The following is a 23,413-nucleotide window of genomic DNA, read 5'->3' as shown; positions in this document are numbered from 1 at the left end:
GTTGGAAGTCTGATTTAGCAGCAGTCAGACACCTGAATCTCCTCTACTGTCAAGTAAAGTCCTTCATGTGATCTCTAGCATGACACAAACCCACAGGTTCCACCAACATAGTTTTAGTTCTCAGCCAAACTGTGGCCATGAACAAGGTTGTCATATCTTTTTATTTTATCTTGAAGCACAAAAACAAAGAAAATAAAAGTCTTTGGTGTTTTGTTTAATCTCAGAATAAATTTCCACTTCTGTTTTTTCTCATCTGATCAAAAAGTGATGAAATTCTCCATTTTAGTCAAATCCCCTAAAAAAACATCCAGTCATCTGTGCAGGTGGTATAAAGCCCAAACCATCATTCTTCCACCACCGTGTTTGACCTCTACCAATGTGTCAGTGCATTTCCACTTTGGTCTTTAAAATTGTTAGAGATTAACCTCAAAATGGGAATTGTCTTGAAGATTGACACGGCTGCAAAATTCTGATGTGAAAAAAAAAAATCAAATAAGCTAAAACGTTTCCAGCAAAACCAACAGAAACCGAGTTTCTTCACAAATGCAGAAGCAGATAAAAAAATATCAAACATTTTCTTCACAGTTTTAATTTGACGTCATTCATTATATGAAAACACGAGTTTGTTCAAACTAAAAGCTGGAGAAAGTGAGTAAATGAAGGAGAATTGATTCACAACACAATAATATTTTCACATTTGTATTTAATTTATTTTATTTTACAAAATATAATAATTAGAAAGAAACATAATGGAAGCCATACAATATATATATATTGCTAAAAAAAGGCATAAAGAGCCATCATTGCTGCTCATTTTCCTGCCTTTGTGGTCTTTCCTGCCCCCCCCACACATGTAAACAAAGACCATGAAGAAAATTGATCTGAAACAGATTTACACAAAGAGAGACAACAGGACGAGTGTTTTAAACAAGAGCAGAGATCCATGGAGGGCTTAAAAGTCGTTTTCTGTGTGTGGGTGGGGGGGGGGGGTCCTTCTTTACCTCATAAAAATGTATATAGATTCACAAATAGAAACAATTACGGAATCAATGACCATAAAATCACAGAAATGAGTGAAAATGCTTGAGCTGGAGGCATTTCAATGTCAATAGATAGGCTGAAGGGTTTCATCACAGTCGTCATCTGTCCAAATCTGACGGTAAAAAGTCCAAATCTTCATGAACTCTTGGAGGTTTTCTGAATCTGTAGCTTTTCTTAAGTCTGTGACTGCAGAGAAACTGGAACAACGAGAACATTCCGGATGTTTCCCAGCATCAAATGAGCAGAAACGGAGAATTCCAGGTCTGAAAGCTTCGAGCAGCAGATGGGTGGAGGCAAGAAAACACCAAACAAGAAACCGACTTCCCTAAAGGCGGGACGGCGTCTGACTCATTCAGACGGAGCTGAATGTGGATTTTTTTGGTCTTATGGAACTCCTTTTAAAAAATAGTTTTGATCATTTTTGAGGTTTTGTAAATCTCAGACAAAACTCCCCAAAGAAGAACAGAATTTAAATGTTTTACATGTATGGAAACAAACAACCCCCCTGAAAGAACTGCAGCAGAAAATAAGAAAAAAATAAAAATGAAAAATCATATTTGGTTGCAGAGTCCAAAACCGGATCCGAGTCAATCATCTGTCAAAGAGCGGCTGGACTGCAGCATTCACCGCTAAGTTTTTGACATTTGTATGAAAAAAAACCTTTGAAGGTCCAAGTCTGGCTCTGATGGACAGACCCCAGTCCTCCAAACGCAGACATCCTCTCAGATCTTCCCCGTTACTTCATGAGAGGGTGGGAGTCCTGGACAGGTAAAGGGTACAGGACACTTCCAAAAGTCTGAAAGTGTGACGAGAAACCAGCCGGCGAGGAAGGCGGGGCTAACGGCAGGTCATATTCCACCTGCAGCCTATGGGGGGCGCCAGCCCCATCGCCCGCTGCACCATAGCTGAGCTCCTCGGGTGCAAAAGCCCTCTGCTGCATGTGCAGCTGGTAGAAGCAGGAGTTTTGGAGGCCGTGGTCCTCACGGGGGCAGGCTGAGGCCCCGCAGGCCCACGGAGGACTCGGAGTCTGGTCCGGAGCGGAGGCGCAGCAGCCGTCCGGGCCGGGATCCCTCGGGTCGGCCAAGAATTCAGAGAAGGGACGGTCAAACAGCTGAGGGGGACACTCCTCCCCACAGAGCTCTGACAGGCTCATCACCAGCTCGCCGTCTACCCGGAGAACACGGGACGACAGATGAGACACGTGTGGAAAACGGCACATGTTGAAAAAAAATCTGAACACAATCATTTATCAAAGATTCAGGAAAAACTAAAATAAAACTGAAAATATCTGTGAAAACGGTAGAATCCTGTCAAAATAAAACACACTCTACTTTGTAAAGACCCACTCCGAGGAAAACGAGGTTTTAAACATGATCTTGTGTCATTTTTCATGGATGACGGGGAGCATTTATAAAGAAATTTAAGCTTAAACGTAGAATTTCTCTTTGTTTTCCTCGTCTGAGCTGGAATCTGGATCAGAACTGTCCAAGCTCTGATGTTTGCTCGCCATTTTTGTTGCACGTGTAATGTCAGGTTGGGGGTGTTAGGCGTATAAAACAAGAGATGGGAAGTGGGGGCAGGCTTACTCTACACCAACCTTCCCGTCCACAGCTCAGAGGTGAATTTCTAATGAACCCCTGCCGCTCTGCAGGAACTATGTCCTAGAAAACAACCTTTTTTTTAAAAATGTTGGTTAATGAACGGCATCATTATAATTAAAATAAAAAAGAAAACATGAGGAACACTTTGGAAATAGACCAACAGATGATCGGAGTGGGACTTGAAAACAGCAAATCATTGACAAAGGTCAACTCAAAGGTCAACTGTCACGTCTGTTGCACTTCCTCCCTGACCACAGATGAACACCACAGTTTCCTGGTGAAATCCATTGACTGCATAAGACAACTGGACTGAGTGGCTCCTCCCCCCCTGGCGTTCCAAACAGGAAGTGACTGACTAACAGCTGTTAGTCAGTCATTCTATTGGTCAGAAGAACCAATCTGGATCTGATACCTTCTTTTAAAAACATGTTCTTGATAATCCCCCCCCCCCCCCCTATAGTTTAAGGTATTGACGTTATAAACTGACCAATCAGATGCATTAATAACAGTAGGAGGGGCCTGCTGTCCCCCTCACTACCAACGTTGTAGATGTCTGACAGGTGATGTCTAGCTCGCTTTCAAGTGGTAGGGGTGTGGCCTTCCAACAAGCTCACCCCTGATTGGTGAGAGTGGTTGCCATAGAAACGTTAACCGAGACCAAATCTGTCCAATCACTGCTTACTGACGACACATCTGGCCCCAACATGGCGGTGGCCGTGTGGCGAACAAATTGGATTGACGTCAATTGGTTGGAGGTGGAAGGAAACCACTTTTTACGGGTGACGTCACACCCACTCACTCCAGCTCTCAGATACAGTCGATGGTGAAAGCCCGGTTCTCCGTCCTGATTAGTTTACCTGCAGGCCCAGCCTGCTTTGGCGCTGCCTGTGTGGAGCGAGGTCATGGCTTTAAGAGAAAGCGGGGAGTGGCTCGTCTGCGCCTCGGGCGGCCATCTTCCTCTGGAGCACCGAGTCAACATGCACACCATGTACGAGCACACAAGCACACACACGAAAAGATGCACACATGCATGGAAAACAAACAAACAACAAAACAAATGCATCATAAAAGTGGGGGAAAAACAATTGGAAGACACAAAAGTGCTTTATGAGAGAACATAAAAGGAAAATGATCCAAATCCATCGAAATGACTGCATGTAAAGCATGGCTTACAGGAAGTTTACATTCTGGAGACGACTGAGGACAGATGGGACCCTGAACATTTGTGGAAGCCGTCAGCCCCTTTTTACGTGTCCAACCCCCCCCCATCACCACAGCAGCTGTGGGGCTCACCCTGTTTGTTCAGGTCCATGTTGGAGTGTGGAGGAAGCGGACTCTCCAGCTGACCAGAGGCGTGGGACAGCAACCCCGAAGAGGTGTGGCTTCCATCAAGGTCTCCTGCTTCCCCGTCCGGATCTCCGTCCTCACTGAAGCAGAGCGGGAGAACAGAGAGCTGGAGGACAGCTGGAAGGACAGGGGACGGGGCTCGCTGCTGTCCAAGCCAGGACTCTGCTCCCACCTCCACTATGCCAGCCATGCATGTCTTTATTCTGTTTTACTGTCACTTTATGTTGTTTTGAACTTGGAGCGCCAATCTGATGCTGCTATAATTTGGATTTACTCTGTTCATTGATGATAAAGGATTCGGATTCCTTTTGTTAAAACGTTTAAATTCAGCTGAATAATCACAAAGAGTTTATTTATTATCAAGAAAATCTGAAGTAATTTAGATTCAATTCAATGCGATCCAGTTTTATTTAGAACAAGAACAGTCGTCTCAATGGGCTTTCTAATAAACATGAAATCATAAAGAACATGAAGTCATACAATTCAATAGGTAGACAATTCCTGCATAAAACGTGGATAAAATGGAGCGTACCATTGTAGTGTGTGGTAAGGGGGTATTGTGAAGTGTCACGTCCTCACGCCGCCGCACTCTAGTCGTTGGTAAAGTGCAAGTACTGCCTGAGTGTGCACTAGGGCTGCACGATATCAGGAAAACTGGCGATTTGCGGTAAAGTGCCGTATTTTCCGGACTATAAGTCGCTGCAGAGTATAAGTCGCACCAGCCCAAAAATGCATTATAAAGTAGAAAAAAACACAGATAAGTCGCACTGGACTATAAGTCACATTTTGACAGGAAATTTATTTGACAAAATCTGAGACCAAGATATAATAACTTGCACAAACTCATATGACACAATCATAGCAGAATGTTTATCTCATAATTTCAAAGTAATTCTTTCTCATATTTATTTATTCCTTTCATGAAGCATCATTGGCCAACTAATACTCTGTTTTCATCCTGTATTTGTAGAAACAGTTGTCATTTTTATTGCATTTCTGAATCTATGAAATCATTGGAAAATAGAATATTATGTTGTTAGCCTTCAAGAACTTACTGTAAAAAAAGTTTGCTGATTCTCTGAGTCACTTAACATACTCTTAACACTTAACATACCTCATACATCAAATTGACCCAGGAACATCATCTCTGTTCCTCACAAATGAACATAACAGGAGGGTTAACAATGTATTTATTTCAATTTATTTCTAATATAAGTCGCACCCCTTGCCAAACTATGAAAAAAAGGGCGACTTATAGTCCGGAAAATACGGTACTTGAAGCTGCCATTAGATTGCTTTGGTTAAGATTGTTACGGTAACCATTTAATGCAGTTTTCGCCGTCTTTTGCGAAGTCCACTCAAACTAGGGTTGTGCCGATGGACGATACCATCGTCCATCGTGATGGGTGACTGAAATCCCGATGGAGAGACACCATCGTGATGCCACGCCCCCGCCACGCTGCGAGTCGACACCATAAGCCGCGGTTACATGTGAATAATATCTTGACCAGATCAACGGTCGGATTAGAATCCAACCGTGTACATGGTTCCAGAAAAATGTTTTCAGAATATAAAAAACGTTCACATGGCTCACACTTTTGGTCGGAATAAATCATTCGCACATGCGCAGTAGGGTTTGAAAAACCGGAAGCGGATATCAGTTCCGCCGAGCGGCTATTTTTTTCTCAAACTTTATTGAATGTAACAATTCAATACAAAACAATGTTGCCGAGCGGCTATATACATTGATATGTCAGCTCGGTAACAAGACGATCTTCTAAACGTGCTTTTAATAATGTTACGATTATTATGAAACGCCTGTTCGCTCATCGTTTTAATTTTAATCCGTGTGGTCATTGATTTTTCTGTTGAAAAACGGAGCCGGAAAGAAGCCAGAATTAGCAGTATGCTAACACGGGCTAACAACATTAGCTTTGGGTGGCGCTGCAATCTGCATCTTGGCTGCATGTAAACATGTGGGAATAACATCAGCCTTTACTTAGTCGGGACACGACTCGAAACACAAATCCACGTGATTGTTTGAACGATTTCTAAGGACTGAGCGGCCTTTCTGCTTTGAAGCTTACACCGCCCCAAAGCGCTGTGTGTGTGCTGACGATCCTCTGCTCCGACACACACTTTTAGACCCGGTTCTGAGTTCGGTTGCTTGTACCCCTAGAGCTGCGGAACGGATCGCAGTTCTAAATCTCCCACATACCGCTCATGTAACAAAGCACCCCCCCCCCCCTCCCCTCAAACACAAAGCTGTAAGTCCGCGCTCCGCCGGTCCACTTGACTAGTTAAGTGCGAGAGCAAACCATTTCTTTTCTAGTTTGCTTGTTACTTTTTTTGTTAAAGTTATTTCCCTCAGTACTGCGGATGAGTCATTAGTTGGGAAATAAAATAAATAAAGTAATAAAGTAAAATAATGAATAGCAATTATATAAGACCGAAATATTAAAAATAGCCCCCCCACGACGATATCATCGTCCATCCCGATGGTTGACAGCAAACATCGTCAACGGCCAATTTAAGGGACATCGCCCAACCCTAACTCAAACTACACGTCTAATTTCCTTATTTTTAACAGTCGGGCTGCAGCAAGGAGCGCGCACGGATCACTTGAAAAGCACTAATGGGATCTTTGCACACGACACAGGATTTGGGGCGGTTGAATAAAAGGTTCTACCCCTACGACACGCCTGCGTCTCACCTACTCCCCCCTTACTTCCCCTTGCGTGTTGCATAATGCTATGTTCACATCGGGCTCAGAAATGCGCGTTCGACCAGCCGCTTCCGATGCAAGTGTAACCCTGACATGCATTGCAGCTTCGGCCCATCCACTGCTATGATGTAAAGCTCTCGTGAGAGTTTGTGCGATTATCGCACTAGGCTTTATAAAGGGGCCTGCGCAGTCAGTTTTGTTGACGGAGGTCAGACGAAGGGGGCTGTCACTGCCTGCATGAGACGCGAGCGGGTGATGAGTAACTTGGGAACTGGTGAGTGTTTTTGTATATATTGGGGTGTCATTCTTATTGAACACTCTCGGTTGTGTGCCCAGGCGGATCAGCTGATGCTAGCGTTAGCTGAGCTCGTCTTGTTGAACGGGTTATGTGTGTTTTGTTGTTTTGTGCACACGGTGGTTTTGTGCACACAGACGTGTTGTCACTGATGTTTGGGATTTGATTCACTCTTTATTGGTTTCTATTCACTGAATTTATTGGTTATGTTTGATTTGGAGTACTCTTTTTGAACTTTAGTTGTTCATTTGTTGGAATTTGTGTTTTACTTCCATTACAAAAAAGTTAGTTATTGCTGGTTCTGTGCAGGCCAGGTTCCACCGAGGATGGAGGCTGTTCGGCCTTCAATTCAGGCCTTTCCAAGATGGCAACATTGGACTGGGCGGTAGGAAACATCTACACCCCCATGTGTGGATGTAATGGATTTATGCTATGAACTTGGCTTACACTGAACTTCTTGGACTGGATTTATGAACATTATTGGCGGATGGACAGCAGATGCACTGCCTTGAACTGTTTATGTTGTTTTGCTTGATGATATATGAATATATATATACCTATTCTGCATCTAATGCCGCTTGTCATCATTTAGCACTTCCTCTGAGACGAACTTTGGCCCTTATAACTAGCTTTAACTAGAGTCTTGTGGTTTCTAGTTAACCGGCTACACAAAAACGCGTAGTTGCACATTTCAGGCTTCTGCATTCAACACTTGTGGACACACATCGTCACGTAAGGTTATGGTCCGTTTTGCATTTAAAAGTTGTCTTTGACCAATCAGGGACTCGGATTCGGTAGTGATGTACAGCTAGTGTCCTTTCTTAAGTAACAAAAGTGCCAACGGTCTGAAATGTGATCATAGAGGAGAAGCGAACAATTACAGTTTGTGTTTCTACGACACCAAGTCTGTCATCTATCAGAATAGAGCTGTGAAAGGAAAAGCCTGGAGATGGATTCACCAGATTTGAACCGCTTCGACATTTCACACCAAGACTCTTCCATCTTTAGATTCACGTGCTAGTATTGGGTAGCAACAGTTCAGAGTGAACACCGTATGCTAATTGTGCGTTCTAGAATGTGCGAGACATGCAGGTACGTGGCATAAATGTTCACTACGACCCCCGCTTGCAGTAACATTTTTGCTCTTTTTGGAGCAGTCTACGACCTTGATATTTCACAAGGTTTGCCCGTTTTTACTAGCAGACAGCCTGAATCCAACCGAAAGGCCGGTAGGGACAAAGGCTTAAGCCGAGTGAAAGCGAACACGGAGGACTCACGTGCCCCCCGACTGCAGACTGAACTTCTTCCGGCTCAGCCTGGTGGCCTGCTGGGTGAAGTACATATGCCGCTCGGACTTCTTCCACATGTAGTAATACTCCACACACTCGCCCACGGAGCGAGTTCGTACCTGGGGACAAGGATGAGGAGATCTTTTTCTGATTGGAACGCCATTTGAAGCATCTGACACACTAGAGGGCACGATGACAGAAAAAAAAGACCTTTTTCAGTGCAGAGTTTACCTTATTAGCTTGGATAAGGTGGAAGTTCTTCCCGTAAACTCGGTAACCCTGCTCAAAGTTTCTACATTCCTCTTCGCTCCAGGAACACAGCTCCTCTGAGGAGAAAACGCAGAAAGTTGATCGAGGAATGACTTACAAAAAACATGACTTATTTTCATTCTTTATTATATTTGAATGAACATTTATCCATAAACTTAATTTAGATTTTTTCCTACAGTTTGGTTTTGTTTTCTAAACCAAAAACCTCTGGAAACATGCAGCTTCAGCACTTCAAAAGGGACTTTTTAGGTTTTTGAAGTCCTAGCCCGTCTTTCCTTTGTGTGTTCTTCAAATGACAACAGAGGGTGTGATCGCGTCGGATGGCTGATTTCCGGAAAAGTCTGTTCATTTCTGATAATAAGCGCCTGAAAGGACATTGTCCCGCTTATATAGTGTTCACTCAACAAAAAAACAAAATATTTAATTAAACATTAATACTTTTCACATTTTTTTTCTACGTTTATATAGTTGACGTTTATTTCCTGTTTGATATGCAGTGCATGCGTTGCCATGGTAACAGAGAATGCCCGGATATAGTGCAGCAGCAGCAGCAGCAGAGGAAGGGGATGTAGTCATGTCTTTGCTACCGTCATGCTGTTCATACAAACTATGCAATAAGAAATGTTAACGCGATATTAATAAGCAGATGTCGGCGCTCAGAGCCACTCCTGCCACATTCATTGAGCGCTACGGGATAATATGACGACACAAAATGAATTCACCGTGTCAAAAGGCGCTCAGACGCTCAATTCATGGCATAGAATGGAGCGTCTTGGAGCAGAGACTTGAGTCGTGGCTCACAGACATGAGCCACCGGAAGAAGTTTGGAGCCGTTCACAGCGCCGGCTCCTGCTACTTTTCAGACAGTTTGGAAAGGATCGTTTTCTTTATTGAAACCCTCCAAACACCATCTTGTGTGTGATTAACGTCCTATAAGCACACAGAGCCTGGACAACTGCCTTTTACCCGGTGGATCGTAAAACTTTAGCTTAAAAGTAGATTCAAACAGATTAAACGCTCTTTGTCCACCTGGGGGCGCACTCATCAGCTGTATCTCTTCTAAGTTGTGGAGTACCTCAAGGTTCAATCCTGGGCCCCAGTTCATTTTCACCATATCTTCTTCCTCTTGGCTCTAGTTTGAGATGGCTTTTCATTTCTATGCAGATGATTTGCTAATGTTCTTGCCTCTAAAGGCAACAGTTGCTTCAGTCCTGATGTCATATAGATGTGCAGGGATGGTTGGAACAGATATTTCCTGATCCAGAAACCAGTTTTGGTCAGTCTAACCCTCTGGAGTACGCCTCTGTCCTTTGGCTTCCGGCTTATTTCGGTCTCCAGTTCAAGATTTGATTGTTTTAAAGTCTTAAGGAGATGACGCTTCATTTCCGAATTTATTTGCATCCGGATGTCCACCAGAGAACTGAGGTCAGCCGACCAGATGCTCCCGGCTGTTCTTCCAGAGGAAAAATAAAAAGTAGCAGCAAACCAACTATTTCAATATTGTTTGGGACGGCCAAGTTTTTCTCAACATTTGTCTAGAATTCATGAACGAACACAGAATGTCTTTAATTCACTTTTCTTTTTGACTTTGACCAGATTGACTGGACCAGAAGAATAAGACACTCTTGGTAGCAAGAAAAAAAGGGGTAAATGGTTCAAACCTGAACCACCAATAATCAAAGTCTGGTTATACAATAAGCAAGAAGTGTATGCAATTTTTCCTCAAAGTGCAGAGGGACACCCTTTATAGGATAAGTTACAAGTATACGGAGTACGTCTGGCCAGTTAGATCTGCTATTGGGTTGATCAATGCTGGTTCTCACAAATGACTGGGATTTGATTTGTAAGTTTTTGTGATTTAAAAAAAAAGGTGGAAGTCATTTGTCCATCCTGCCGCCTACGTCAAAGTTCTGATGTTCTAGTAAAAATAGGTTTAAAATGGTAGAGCCACACTTTGTACACCATTGGTTGGTTAATTGGAAATTTTTTTGAAAACGAGACCAAACCAGTGGAATGAACCGCTTCAACATAGTTAGATCTGCACAGAATATTCAGCATTTGAAATCCCAGATAAAGACTTTTTTAAATTTACTTTTTTAAACATCTAATGATTTGAATTTTTTACTGTAGTTCTGTCTTTTAAATCCTGATGTTTTAATTTTAATCTGTCCAGGTCCTGACTTTTCAATGAAAAGTAAACGTAAACGCGCGTTTCGAGCTTCTGCTATCTGATTTCTCGCATTCTTGCGTCCCTACCCAACTTTTTATGACCTTTTTCCAGCTGTAGGTACAAAACACGCTGCCGCTGAATGTGCGTCGAAAGTTAAACCAGTTTCAATCAATCAAGGACTTGGATTCGGTAGTGACGTATGGATGGCCCCCTTTGATTCACGGAAGTGCCAAATGTTGGAAATTGATCATGGAGAAGAACTTAATAGTTGTGGTTTGTGGCCGAACAGAATTCTACGACCCCAAGTCATTCATAAATTGGAATAGAGCTTTTTTAACAATTACAGTTTGTGTCCGGTGCCTAGAATCAGACAGCGACAGTCCAGTTTGAACAACGATTGCTAAACGTGCGTTCAGGAACGTTCCTAGCAGGTGTCTGGACCCGCGTCACATGACCAAACGCAGTCTAAATGATGTCCCAGCATGTGATATGTTTTTATTGGGATCTAGTGTCTGAACCAATGTCTCATATCCTGTCTAGGGACTACGAATGTAAATGAACATTATTGCTATAATCTGGCATTATTACACCTATCACTGTCTGGATGGATGTTCACTAATTTGCATTGTTCCAATCAAATAAATTGATAAATGACCTGAGGCTGGTTTTAAATGTGCAGGATGTATAACCAGATTCAATCTTACCGGTGAAAACCTTCACGTTGAAGCGCAACCGTCTCAGTGCCTCTTCTGCATTAAAATTGCATTTCACTAGTTCATACAGTGCCTGAAAGTCAAGCCAAAGGAGGAGAAAAGGTCAAAAAGATGAAAACAGTTTAATATTTTTTATGAAGGCTAAAACTAAACACAGAGAAGAAAAATGAAGTTGAGGGGTGAGAGCCTCATTCACCAAACATTGGCTAAACTATTCAAGTGCTATAGTGAAATTAAGAGCAACATTTCACTGATTTCAGGCCACTGAATGTGGAGAACCGCAACACTCGGGGGGTAAAATCTACAAATGACAGCAGCGCCTTAATGTTCACCACCTGTTCATTATCTTTGATGGTGGCTTCTTGTGTCCACACTGCCCCCTGTTGGTCACAAAGCCTTTGTGCATTCAGCAGGAAAGCCTCCACTTCATCAGCAGGCAGAACGGCAGGAGTCCACAGCAGCTGGTCTTCCCCGCTGTACGCTGAAGGAGACAAAACGTTCAGACGCGGCTAAGACTGCATGACTGCCCTGGAGACTGGAGACGGGAGCGCCTCACCTTTCTCGTGGCTAGAGTGCGGGGCCACTGGAGGGATTTTGGCTTGATACATGGAGCCCACCATGATCTCCTGAGGAAGCAAGCGGGGAAGCATCAGCGTGAGCTCGACTGGAGTAGCTGGTTGAATGCTATACAGCATGACAACTCATGTGAAATTTGCATCTGAAGTTAGAAGGATGAGTTTGTTGGAGCATTTATGTGAGCATAAAAAAAACTCAGGGGACAGAGGAGAGGAGAAAAGAAGGAAATGCAGTCGCGCCGCTGCCCGACCGTCGCGCCGCGCCCGTCGTTCAAAGACCTGTTGTTCAGGACCTCAGAACGCGTCCGTACCATTGACTCGACATTAAAACTGGTCACCTCCCGTTTGCAGTTTAACAGTTACCCGTAATCCTAAACTAACCAAGAACACAGTTTAGCGCTGGCTGCACGCATTTCAAAAATGACATGCGAATAGTCACTTTCTTTATGGCGTTTTATTTTATTTGCTGCTTGGAGGTGAGAATGCATACTTTAAAGGCATTTATCCCGCTTATACCATGGTCACTTACAAAGAGAAAGAAATATTCACTTGTTAGTACTTTATTCTACAAAAACGTCTTAGTGAGGGATGAATATCATGAATGCTGTACTTTTTTTGCTGTACTTTACTTTGTATTTTACTTTGTTGTAAAGTAAATAAAGATTTTCAACAACCAGCAGAAGAAAAATTACTGCAGAAAAGAACCTTTTTAAAAAAAACATCTTGCTTATTTTTTAAACTGAAGAGTTTAGAACAACAAATTGGTTTCTGAAAATACACTGGAGCTCATCAAACTTTACCTTGTGCTCTTCATTGGAAGGAACAGAAGCATCATCAGAGTCTTCGTCCGATGAGTGGATGGATGCCACTTTGTCTCTGCCTTCAGGAGACAAAGCAACAAACACATAAACAACCAACAAACCTGAAACCAATAAAGGCATCAATTTCAAAAATATATGCAATTACTTTGCAGAGAAATTACAAAGCTGTGCAAAAAAAAAAAACGGTTTAATACTGATAAAAAATCAGGATTACAAGGATTTGTTTCTACCGAATCAAAATAGGTCAAATGAACAATCTCTCAATAAAATACACAGAAAAAAAAATAGTATTTGACTACTTTTATAAGGAAGTCAGTTTGTGAATGAACCTTGGATTCATTTTCAGACAAAACGTTTGAGAGTAAAACTCATTAAAGCTTAAATCTGCTTTTGGTAAAACTGTTTTGTAATTTTTCTGTCTTTTATATGAAGCCACAACTTGCAGAAAGCCCCAACAATAAACAGCAAAAAAAGGTTTATGCTTTTCTGAAGCAGATGCCCTTTTCTTGTTAACAAGCTGCAGATAAGAGGATTTAAAAATGCAAAATGTTTGTTCATTACAGATCAGAAGAACCACAATGTGCAAGAAAATGTTCCATAGAAAGACATCAGACAACTATTTTCTGTGCCCCTCGTGTCCAGCTCAGCCGCAGCGATAACTAATGATTCTGCGGTGAACTTTTGTGCGTTAACAAGTCGTGTGATCAAATGTTTTGGACTGTAACCTTGGAGGCAGCGAAGCAGCTCTGAGGCGTTTGAAGAGCTGCAGTCGTAAGAGGCCGGATCAGGATCTTCCTCCTCCCTACAGAAGACTTCTGCAGCCCTCTTGTTCTGCACAAAAACAAGACATTATTTTTTTATACAAGAGGAAACAAATGCAGAGAATCAGCTACCCCCATCCTAAACATCCCATTAAAGTGATAAACCATTTTTTTTAGTGTAAAACATCCTCAGTGTAGCTGCTGGTTCTGCTGTGGTCACGACTATGTGGTCAGATCAGCTTAAAGAGAAGGAAAAACAGATTTTACATTGGAAATATGGACATTAAACATGTGAAAACAGCTTTAAATTCAAAAGGACAGAAAAATATAAGTTAAGGTGAAGAAATACTGAAAAGTTGAAGTAAAAAAAAAACCTGCAAACCTAAAACTGAAAATCTGTGCACAAAATGCACAATAAGGATCCGTAAGTTTTCTCTTTTTTTTGTTTTTGGCAACAGTAAAATCAACTTCTAAGCTGTACTTTTTATTATATTTTAAGAGAAAATCTGGAACGGAAGTGACGTCACCAGAACCTCTGTCGCCCCCTGTCAATCATGTCCCCTGTCGCCCCCTGTCAATCATGTCCCGGTAGCCAAAGGGCCGAAAGCCACGCCCCCACGGAAATTTAGGCTCAACTCCAAAATCAAAAAGTCCAACTTGAAACTAACTTTTAAACTTGAAACTAATTTTTCCTAATATACTTTTTTTAACTTCCAATATTGCTTTGAGATTTGTCATGTTAGCTTTCAAGTTTAAAACATTTTTTTTATTTTATATTTTATCAGTGAACAAACTGGTTATTCCCTCCCTTCAGGTTGATCCTGACTTGATCCCATTCAAGACAGAAAAAAGGAATTTCTCCTAAAATTTTGAACAAAACTCCATGTATTTTTTTTTACAGAAAATCTGTTCCATTCCAATAACAGACAGCACACAAAAGTGAAGAAAACTCCTCCCAAGTGAGGCTGCAGGCTGGTGGCAAACCTTTTTCCGCGTCACATCGGGCATCCTGGCCGTCATCAGACACGTCTCCTTCTCCGGGTCTGAGACGGTGTAGCCGTACAACGCCAGCAGCTCCTCCAGAGGAAGCTCACCGGCCTGAACAGCAGAAGAGGAAAACACGGAGGCGAAACGACTAAAACTTCAGTTTCCTTTACAAACCCTACCAGCGAAACAGAAAGAATTATGGGAATTATGGTGAATCCAGTATGTCTGTACACGCGTACGTGTTTGTGAGTGGATGACTGTGGGCAGATGTTGATTATACATTTAAAACTTAAGCTATATTGTTAGAGGTAGCATTAAAAAAGTATTAAACTCTTCCTGCTCTATTTCAAAATATACATTGATGTCATTTATTGGTTAATGCGATAAAGTATTCAACCATTGTTTTCCTGTTTCTCTTTCTTTATTCTAGTATCTTCCTCAATTTTTTGCTGCTTAACTCCTTCTACAATTGTTCAGCTATTTCAACCATTCAACTATTCAAATGTTCAGCTCTTTCAGCTTTTTCCAGCTTTGACTTTTAGTTCTTCAAATCCTTGAACTTTTCCAGATATTCCAGGATTTCCAGGATTTCTGCCTCCATTGAAATCCATGGGGAATCCTTAGAGCAGAAGCTCGCTGGTTCGATACCCGGCTCTGGCATTTTTCACCAACATATTTTTTTGTTATTGTGCTGTTTTCTCACTTCATTTATGGTCAACTTTGATCATTTCTTAAATTACATTTTTTTGACCAGTTATTACCCTTTAAGTTTCATTTTCATTCTGCAATAGAACCCTCAACCCTGGATTTTCTCCTGGATATGCAACTAGTTTTTATTTATAATCTATATAAGATGTTCCTTCACTGTTTTCTTTCTGTTTTCTTTTGTTGTTTTCTATGTATTCTTCTAAATAAAACTTACAAACTCCAGTTTTATTTTTCCATCTTCTATAATAACTCAGTTTGTAATTTTTATTTTATTTTTAACATACATTTTATTTTTTTATTTTATTTTAACAATTTTAGAAACTTTATGAAGCCCCGACACAAAACAGCATCAGCACAGAACGGTGTCTCTGTCATGAGAAGATCTGGGAGGAAGTTCATGAACGCTGATCTCTAATTTTTAACTTCTGCCAACAGTCAACATGTGACAGAAACATAAACTGCCTCATTCAAAGCAGGAAATAAAACAATCGGCAATTTTACCGTTTTAAGATGCTTTGATAGCCTAACAATGTTAAATATCTGACTTTTGATGGCTACTACTCTACATTAACCATTTGTTTTCATTTGGATGCTTTTTTTAATAACATCAAAGGATTATTATTATTATAAAGAAGGAGCTGATCGTAAAATATCGATAAAACAAACATATTGTGTGCAAAAACAAGAAGGATCGTACAGGGTGGGATTGTGCTGTCATCTTCATGGAACGATGGCGCCGCTCCAAGTCCTCTAAGGCCTGGAAGGAGACCTGCTTCTCCTGCAGGAGGCCTTCATGGCTGCAGTCTCTACAAGGCCACAGCTCCTGCGCGCCTGTGCAGGTGCTTCCTCCTCACCTGCAGACACACACGGGGCATCACAGCCGTCAGCCACGTGAACGGAAACATGTCATCGTATGACGGCTGATCCCGACTCATCTCATCACAGATCAGCTGACCGCAAAACCCCCCAAACAAACCAGTTTTTACTGAAGACCCTGGTTTATCCAAGGGACTTAAATCAGGTGGTTAGGCGGGTCAGTTCTGCACCATTTAAAGACCCACTGCAATGAAAATGGTGTTTTTAACATGTTCCTGAAGCCTTTTTCCTCATGAAGGAGGACAAATATAAAGAAATGTAAGCTTGAGGGTGTATTCAGGCTGGAAAACAAAAAAAAAAAAAAATCAGACCCGGTCCTGAACCCTGCGTTTGGCCTGTTTTCAGACAGCCGTCTAGAAAACAGAAAAAAGCGCGTAAACAAAAACCACGTGACTCAAGGTCTCCTCAGTCATTGGCCAGGACTTACAAGGGCGGGGCAAAGCGACTAGAGGCAGAAAATATGGAAAATACGGAATTTCTGCGCTTTGCGGTCTTGGTTCACTTCTTCAAACTGACCAGTTTTGAACATCTGTGTCAACGTCAGGCTCAACACTGTTTACTAGTTTTTTTTTCTTCGTCTGATGGAAGGACACTGCAAGGCCGGGCCATTAATCGCTTAGTTAGAATTTTATTGTTTTAGACCAGGGGTGGCGAACAAGTTTGTCACCAAGGGCCGAATTTTTTCACTGTGAGAGTCAAAGAGCCACACCACACACTGACCTGCCAAGACGCACACACACAAACACACAATTAAAGCCGTATTATTTTCTATAACACACTCCTCTCCCTACAACAGAACAGCAAGTATTGTACTTCTGTTTATTTCAAGGAAAGTGTCCACCTTCAATACACACATCAAATACAGCTTAGCCAGAGTTAACACAGCAACTACCCTGGAGGTCAGATACCCCCTCCACACACACAGGCACCTCTCTCTCATCTCACACACACACACACACACACACACACACACACACACACACACACACACACACACACACACACACACACACACACACACGCACACACACACACACACACACACACACACACACACACACACACACACACACACACACACACACACACACTCTCTCTCTCTAACTCTTTTCTCTGCCTCTCTCTGACACACACTAGTGACGTGCAGTGAGGTTGATGGCTGGTGAGGCACCGACTCCTCTTGGGGACTCCTCTGAAGTCAGATTTACAATGATAAAAACTGAATATTTCACCATTCATCATTTAACTGGTAATTCTTTGTATCTCAACATTCCTCTTTCAATGACCCTTACACCAACAAATACACAAACATCTGGACAGAGCATCCTTCTGGTGTCTAAGTCATTCATATTCACAATGAACACATTAAATACATTACATTTCAGTTGTGTGCAATTTACCTTCATTAGAATATCTTGCTTTAATATATTTTTTTTATTTAAAATTGAATGACTGACTTTTTGCATCAAAAGCAAATAATTTATTAGATGTTAATATATTGCAATGACTCAGTTCATTCTTCAACGTAGTAAGCAAACATGTGCTAAATTACCATTAAACTGCCTTCGTTATCCGCGCCCCTCTTCCACGAGACTGAGAAGACGCGCCCCCACCTCTGAAAGGTCTGCTAGTCGCTTCTGTATAGCTTCAGTTTAGGCTGATGAAGTAGAACAGGGGATTAACCTGTTGGACTTCCAGTAGCAACTGAACGTTTCATAAAAAGTCTTGACACACGGATGCTACCATGCTAAATGCTAGGATGCTACCATGCTATGATGCTAAATGGGGTATACTTATGTAGCGCTTTCTACCCTCTTTTGAAGGCCCAAAGCGCCTTAAAGTCACAGTCCCATTCACCCATGCACACAGACATTCACAAACTGGTGGCGGCTCCGCTGCTGAACACTGGCGCCAACCTCCCACCAGAGCCAAAGTGGGGTTCAGTGTCTTGCCCAAGGACACTTCGACACACGGGCTAGCAAAGCGGGAATTAAACCTGCAATATTACGACCATGGGATGACCGCTCTATCGTTGCACCTCGGCCGCCTAAATGCTACGATGCTACCATGCTATGATGCTGCGATGCTATGACTATGCTAACGAGTTGTTCCGTGTGGCGCCTACATTTGATCACAAACTGGCTTAAAGTCAGACTATATTTTCCCGGAGCGGATTACCTTGTGCTATCCTATGGGGTCCAGATGACCCGATCCTAACATTGACGTGTTCTCCCTGACAAAGGTGGAAAAAGGTGGAGAGGATTTCATGTAATCCATGGACACCAGTGAAGATCACAAATCATTGAAGAAAAAAAGGTTCAGAGCACTGTCTAGTGGGTCTAGATGACCCAACTCCCAATGCTAAAGTACCTAGGATAGCACAAGGGTTACGACGTGGCAGATAAATGCAAAAAAAAAGTATTCATATAACATTTATGAAAACTGTATTTTATGAATATGATAAGAGGCACTTTGTATGGAACTTTATTAGAAATGCCTTTGCAACACTCAAGAGCCGACGTTGAACTGCCCCCCCCCCCCCCCCCCGTGAGAGCGCTGCATCTTTACTGCCTATGGCTAGAAGCCATCATGTGTAATGAAGAAAATTTGGACATAGCCATCGTGATCATGTTTTTAGGCCGTTTTTGTTGTGATTTCATGTAAAAATGAATCATCTGGAGGCAAAATTAGGAAAAAAGGTGTTTTTCTGTCAATCTGCTTCCCTTTAGTAAATCTGTCCTTGTTTTCTCAGCAGCTTTGAATCTTTACAGCTGGTTCAGACTGCAGGTGACGGACAAGCCCCTCTTCTCAAAAAACGCCTTTGTGATTTAAAAATCAAGCATTTCATAGACGGCGTGAAAACGCCAAATTACACCTCTAGTTTTTCTTTGTAAAATAATGGAATCATTTAGTTTTTTTTTGTCTGGTGAGTCAAATATTCAATTTTGGTCTCTGGCGTTGTGACTTCCAACTTGGAGCGTCAAACAACAAATCCGTTTTAAGGCTGTTGCTCCCAAAAAAGCTGTGTCGAGTGCATTCTAGTATTTAGTATGCCAAGTTCAAGCTAGCGGTGCTAAAAGGTAGCTTTAAGGATGAGATCACAAAAGCGGCAGGTGCGCGTCAGAAAAGCATTTTATGAATTTGTTCAAATAAATGTCTAACAAATAAACAGGTGTACCCTTTTTTCAGTTTGACAACACGACAACCAGTGCTTTACATTTGTCTACGGCTCATTCTTTGCTTCTTTCCTACTTTGTTACATCACATGACCACTGGCCACGGTGGCCGTTTGGTCCAGTTGTTCTGCTTCGAGGACGGATTGTATTCAGACTGAGGAATCTTAGAGCGAACCAAAGCTCAGTTCGATTGGAAACGAACCAAGACCACCTCGAGAGATAGGGTCCGAGGGCGGTTCCCGGTCCTATACCAGGGTGCATTCAGACTGAAAATTAGTTCCGGATTATTGGGGGGACAGGAACTCTGATTCACTTTAAACGAATCAAATGTCACCCTAAATCAGACCTCAAAGCTGTGGAGCAGTTTCTGCCTTACAGTAGAAAACATTCTAATAACCAGACACACTTGGAGACTTTAGGTTAAGCAATCTTTAAAGAAGTTATTACTCTGACTTTTTGCTACTAAAGCAGTAACATGGATTGCAGAATTCAGGTGTAGGTAGTTTTTTAAAACTTCTGGTGCTTTCTTTAATTTTCATACAGTTAAACGGTAAATGGCGTTTACCTTCCTTTAAGGCCCAAAGCGTTCTTACGGTCACAGTCCCATTCACCCACACATTCACACTGATGAATGTACCAACTTATAACCACCAGGAGCAAAGTGGGGTTCAGTGTCTCACCCAAAGACTCTTCGACACATCGGAGGGGGAGGCAGGAACCGAACCTGCAACCTCCTATCAATTGTTGACACTCTTCCGCTGCACCACAGCCACCCCCTACAGCAGGGGTCGGGAACCTTTTTGGCCGAGAGAGCCATAAACGCCACATATTTTGAAATGCAATTTCGAAAGAGCCATACAATAATGTAGTGTCCCTTTCCCACACTGAGGCACGGAGACTTAACCTCTTTTAAGGTTCTTTATTCTGGTTACTGTAAACCGCAACAAACGCCGTACAATTAATTCAGCAACTCCTGAATCTCTCCCACTGAGACGAGACGAGAGCGCTTCTACCAACTTTATATTCCCCTGCTCCCGCTCCAGTCCTCCCATTTCCCTTATTCGGCCCATAGCTGAACCCCATTGGTCCAAACTACCTAACAACAGGCTGAGCGACAGAACTGAGAGCCAATCAGATCTCTGCTTGATCGATGCGTTCCATGAACTCCAGAACTTTTAACGTGGCCCGACAGTCGTCCAACTCAGTCCGCGACAATATGTTTAAAACTAAAATACAAGTGAATGTGTGCATTTGATGTAATTTCAACATTTTTAAAGTACGATAAGTCTGTGGATTCTTTTTAATAACATTGTTATGCTGTTTCTAATAAATGATGAGTATTTCTCGTGGTAGTTCTGCTGATGGTCTAGTCTGGTTGATACGTGGTGAGTTTCTGCTTCATGCAGGCGTTGAGACTTTAAACGTGATCTTAGGTTGGTATGAATGTTTTGTAGATGTGAGACAGACTGATCACATGCAGACCTGGAGTCAAACACACACTCACACGCTGCAGTGACAGGCAGCGGGTTTTACGTTTTTACAATCCCTGCGCGATTCACCTGCTGCCTGTCCCCACAACCCCTCACCCCCACCCTCTGCTTTCTTCCTCACACATCCCGTCCCCGCATCTGCGCGCTCTTTCTCAGAGACGGGAGCGCGCCGTTTTAGGCACGTCAATTCACAGGTTTCCGGGTGGTACAAACTCTGTGAATTAATAGACAATTTTAAACTTATACTAGTGCTGGCGCAGATTTGTCTCTCTAAGCACCGCTACTACTGCGCGCCTCTGGCATCGCATCGCGCACGAGAAGGACTGGTCTAATGGAAAAAAAAAATTAGAATTAAAGATTTGTCTGCGAGCCACATGTGACCATCAAAAGAGCCATATATGGCTCGCGAGCCATAGGTTCCCGACCCCTGCCCTACAGTTAAAGCCTTGGTCATAACTCCCCTTACATATGGACAAAGGCTGTCTGTGGGGGGGAAAATGGTCAAACCTGTACGGACCACGCAAACATTAAGGTCGTAGAACGCTCTGTGAACCCGTAGAGCAAAAATGTTCATGCACGAGCATCGACGCACGCTGGTTTTTCGCAGAGACTTCTGGGTAATTTTCGGGAGGGGGGCACACTATTTTGGAATTGTAGGTTTGGACAGCCCTATTAAAATGGTGACCGCACTATATGGTGAGTAGTGAAGAAGATGTGGACATAGCCTCTGAGAAAGAGACAGGAAGCAGAGGTGGAGGTGAAGATGTCGAGGTCCTCTTTGGGAGCGACCAGGACGGATCCCCCATCGGTGGAACAGATCATGGTAGATGTTTTTGGAGATCAATGTGGGGAGGCAGATGGAGACAGTTTGAGAGGAAGGAGCGCGTTGGTGAAAAGGCGCTGAGGGTTGGAACTACCAGGAAAGAAGAGGAAGGTTCATGGGTGTAGAGAAGGAGGATGGTGACCCAGAAGATCTACCAGAACTGGAAGTACAGAATTTACACACACACAAAAACACCAAAATGGAGAAAAACATAAAAAAACTTTATGTATATATCTTAATCTTCCAGGTTTTTCTTTCTTATATTATCAAAAGAAGTATGAGTGAATACTGTGAAGTACTTGAATATAATTAGTAAAACTTTAGGGTGCACTGACATCTGAAGGACCCACAAACGGGAAGTTGTGAGGATCCAAACGTGTGGTTTCCCCTCAGCGAAGAGTCTGACCAGGGGCGCTTTCCTGTGATTTGGTGCTGAACGGCTCTTCCTCTCCGGCTCGAGGAGGAAATACCGACTTTTCAGCGTTTACGGGAAAGTGCGTCGGACTTTACCGCCGCCGACTCGTGTCCTGTCCCAAAAACTTTCCAACTCCCCCCGCCCGCCCGGCCCCGGCCGGAGGGACACACCTGGAGTCATTCAGCACCACCGTGACACAGCCCGCCCGCCCGCGCGCCCCATTGTCTCGCGCGGCCGTGCCGTCGCGCAGCCGGAATGGCTCTCGAAAGGCAGGAACGCGGAGGAGCGAGCGAGATACGCCGTCGTCTCTCCCTCCGCCGCCCGCCCTCAAACGCCGTCGTAACCGGGTTTCACCCGCCGCTCAGCCGCCGGAGGAACCGGCGCTAACACCACGCACAGCACACGATGTCAAAAGTCCCGGATTAGGTCCAATTTCTATCGTATTTAGGCCAATTCACTCCTCCTTTTCGCTGACTTACCTCCGCCATTCCGTCTCTGCGCAGGCTTGCTATTGCCCGGATGTTGTAGGTCTGCTCTGCTGCACAGCTCCGTTTATCGTCCCTCCAGCGTTACTCCGACCTTTACTGGAGGGATCTCATTTAAATAGATCCTAAATGTTGTTGTTTATTCTATTTTTTTTTGTTTGTTTGTTTTTTAAGGAGCGGGGAGGGAGGGACCACCTCAATTTACAGTATCACTTTGCAAAGCTGAGGATTTATTTTAAAATTAATCCCTAAAGCCTAAGTAAATAGCCTGTTTCGCTTAAAAAAACAAACCAATTAAGATTTTTTTAAATAAAAAAAAAGGTTTGATTTGTTCTCAATGTCAAAGAAGAAACAACTTTTTTTATTGGACCTGTTGATCATGTCAAAGTAGGATCATGTTCCAGCAACCTCTTGGTCTCTGCTGTGATGTTTGAGCAGCAACAGAAATGACACCAAATCCTCCCATAACCTACCTTACAGTATCCCCTTCACTGATTAAGACCAGATAATTAAATATTAAAAAAAATCTAACATTATTTATTTACCATGGGGTAATTCCTGCGTTAGGGCAGCTTTTGTATAAAAAAAAACAAAAAAACTCTAACTACTAAATATACGATCCATACAAACTGAAAAAAATAATCATTTTGGGAAAATTACGAGATTCCCATTTCTGGGTCACTGCAGTGATGTGCTGCTGTTAAGATGAATGATTTATGGTGCTCGCGACACTTCTTGCCCTGTGGGTGTAACTGTTTTGAATAGAATAGAATAGAATAGAATAGAATAGAATAGAATAGAATAGAATAGAATAGAATAGAATAGAATAGAATAGACTGTATTGC

General features: G+C 42.7%; 1 protein-coding gene across 2 annotated transcripts; it reads right to left on the bottom strand.

Annotated features, from left to right (window-relative positions):
- Window positions 1-683: 683 nt before the first annotated feature.
- LOC101156729 (mesoderm induction early response protein 2) lies at window positions 684-22,656 on the bottom strand. Of its 2 annotated transcripts, XM_023954559.1 has the most exons (13): window positions 22,563-22,656; window positions 16,001-16,157; window positions 14,593-14,706; window positions 13,573-13,678; window positions 12,827-12,906; window positions 12,008-12,077; window positions 11,787-11,932; window positions 11,443-11,524; window positions 8,530-8,624; window positions 8,287-8,417; window positions 3,936-4,069; window positions 3,500-3,601; window positions 2,098-2,208 (listed from the first exon to the last, which is right to left on the bottom strand). In XM_023954559.1, exons 2-12 carry the CDS (start codon window positions 16,025-16,027, stop codon window positions 3,543-3,545), a joined length of 1,044 nt encoding a protein of 347 aa, XP_023810327.1. In that variant the 5' UTR covers window positions 16,028-16,157; window positions 22,563-22,656; the 3' UTR covers window positions 2,098-2,208; window positions 3,500-3,542. The 2 variants fall into 2 exon arrangements, with proteins under 2 accessions (XP_020558382.1, XP_023810327.1); XM_020702723.2 differs by lacking the exon at window positions 3,500-3,601 and having other exon boundaries at window positions 684-2,208.
- Window positions 22,657-23,413: the final 757 nt, after the last annotated feature.

This window comes from Oryzias latipes, chromosome 4, assembly GCF_002234675.1.
Source record: "Oryzias latipes chromosome 4, ASM223467v1".
Lineage (NCBI taxonomy): Eukaryota > Metazoa > Chordata > Actinopteri > Beloniformes > Adrianichthyidae > Oryzias > Oryzias latipes.
This window is presented reverse-complemented; position numbering and strand designations above follow the sequence as displayed.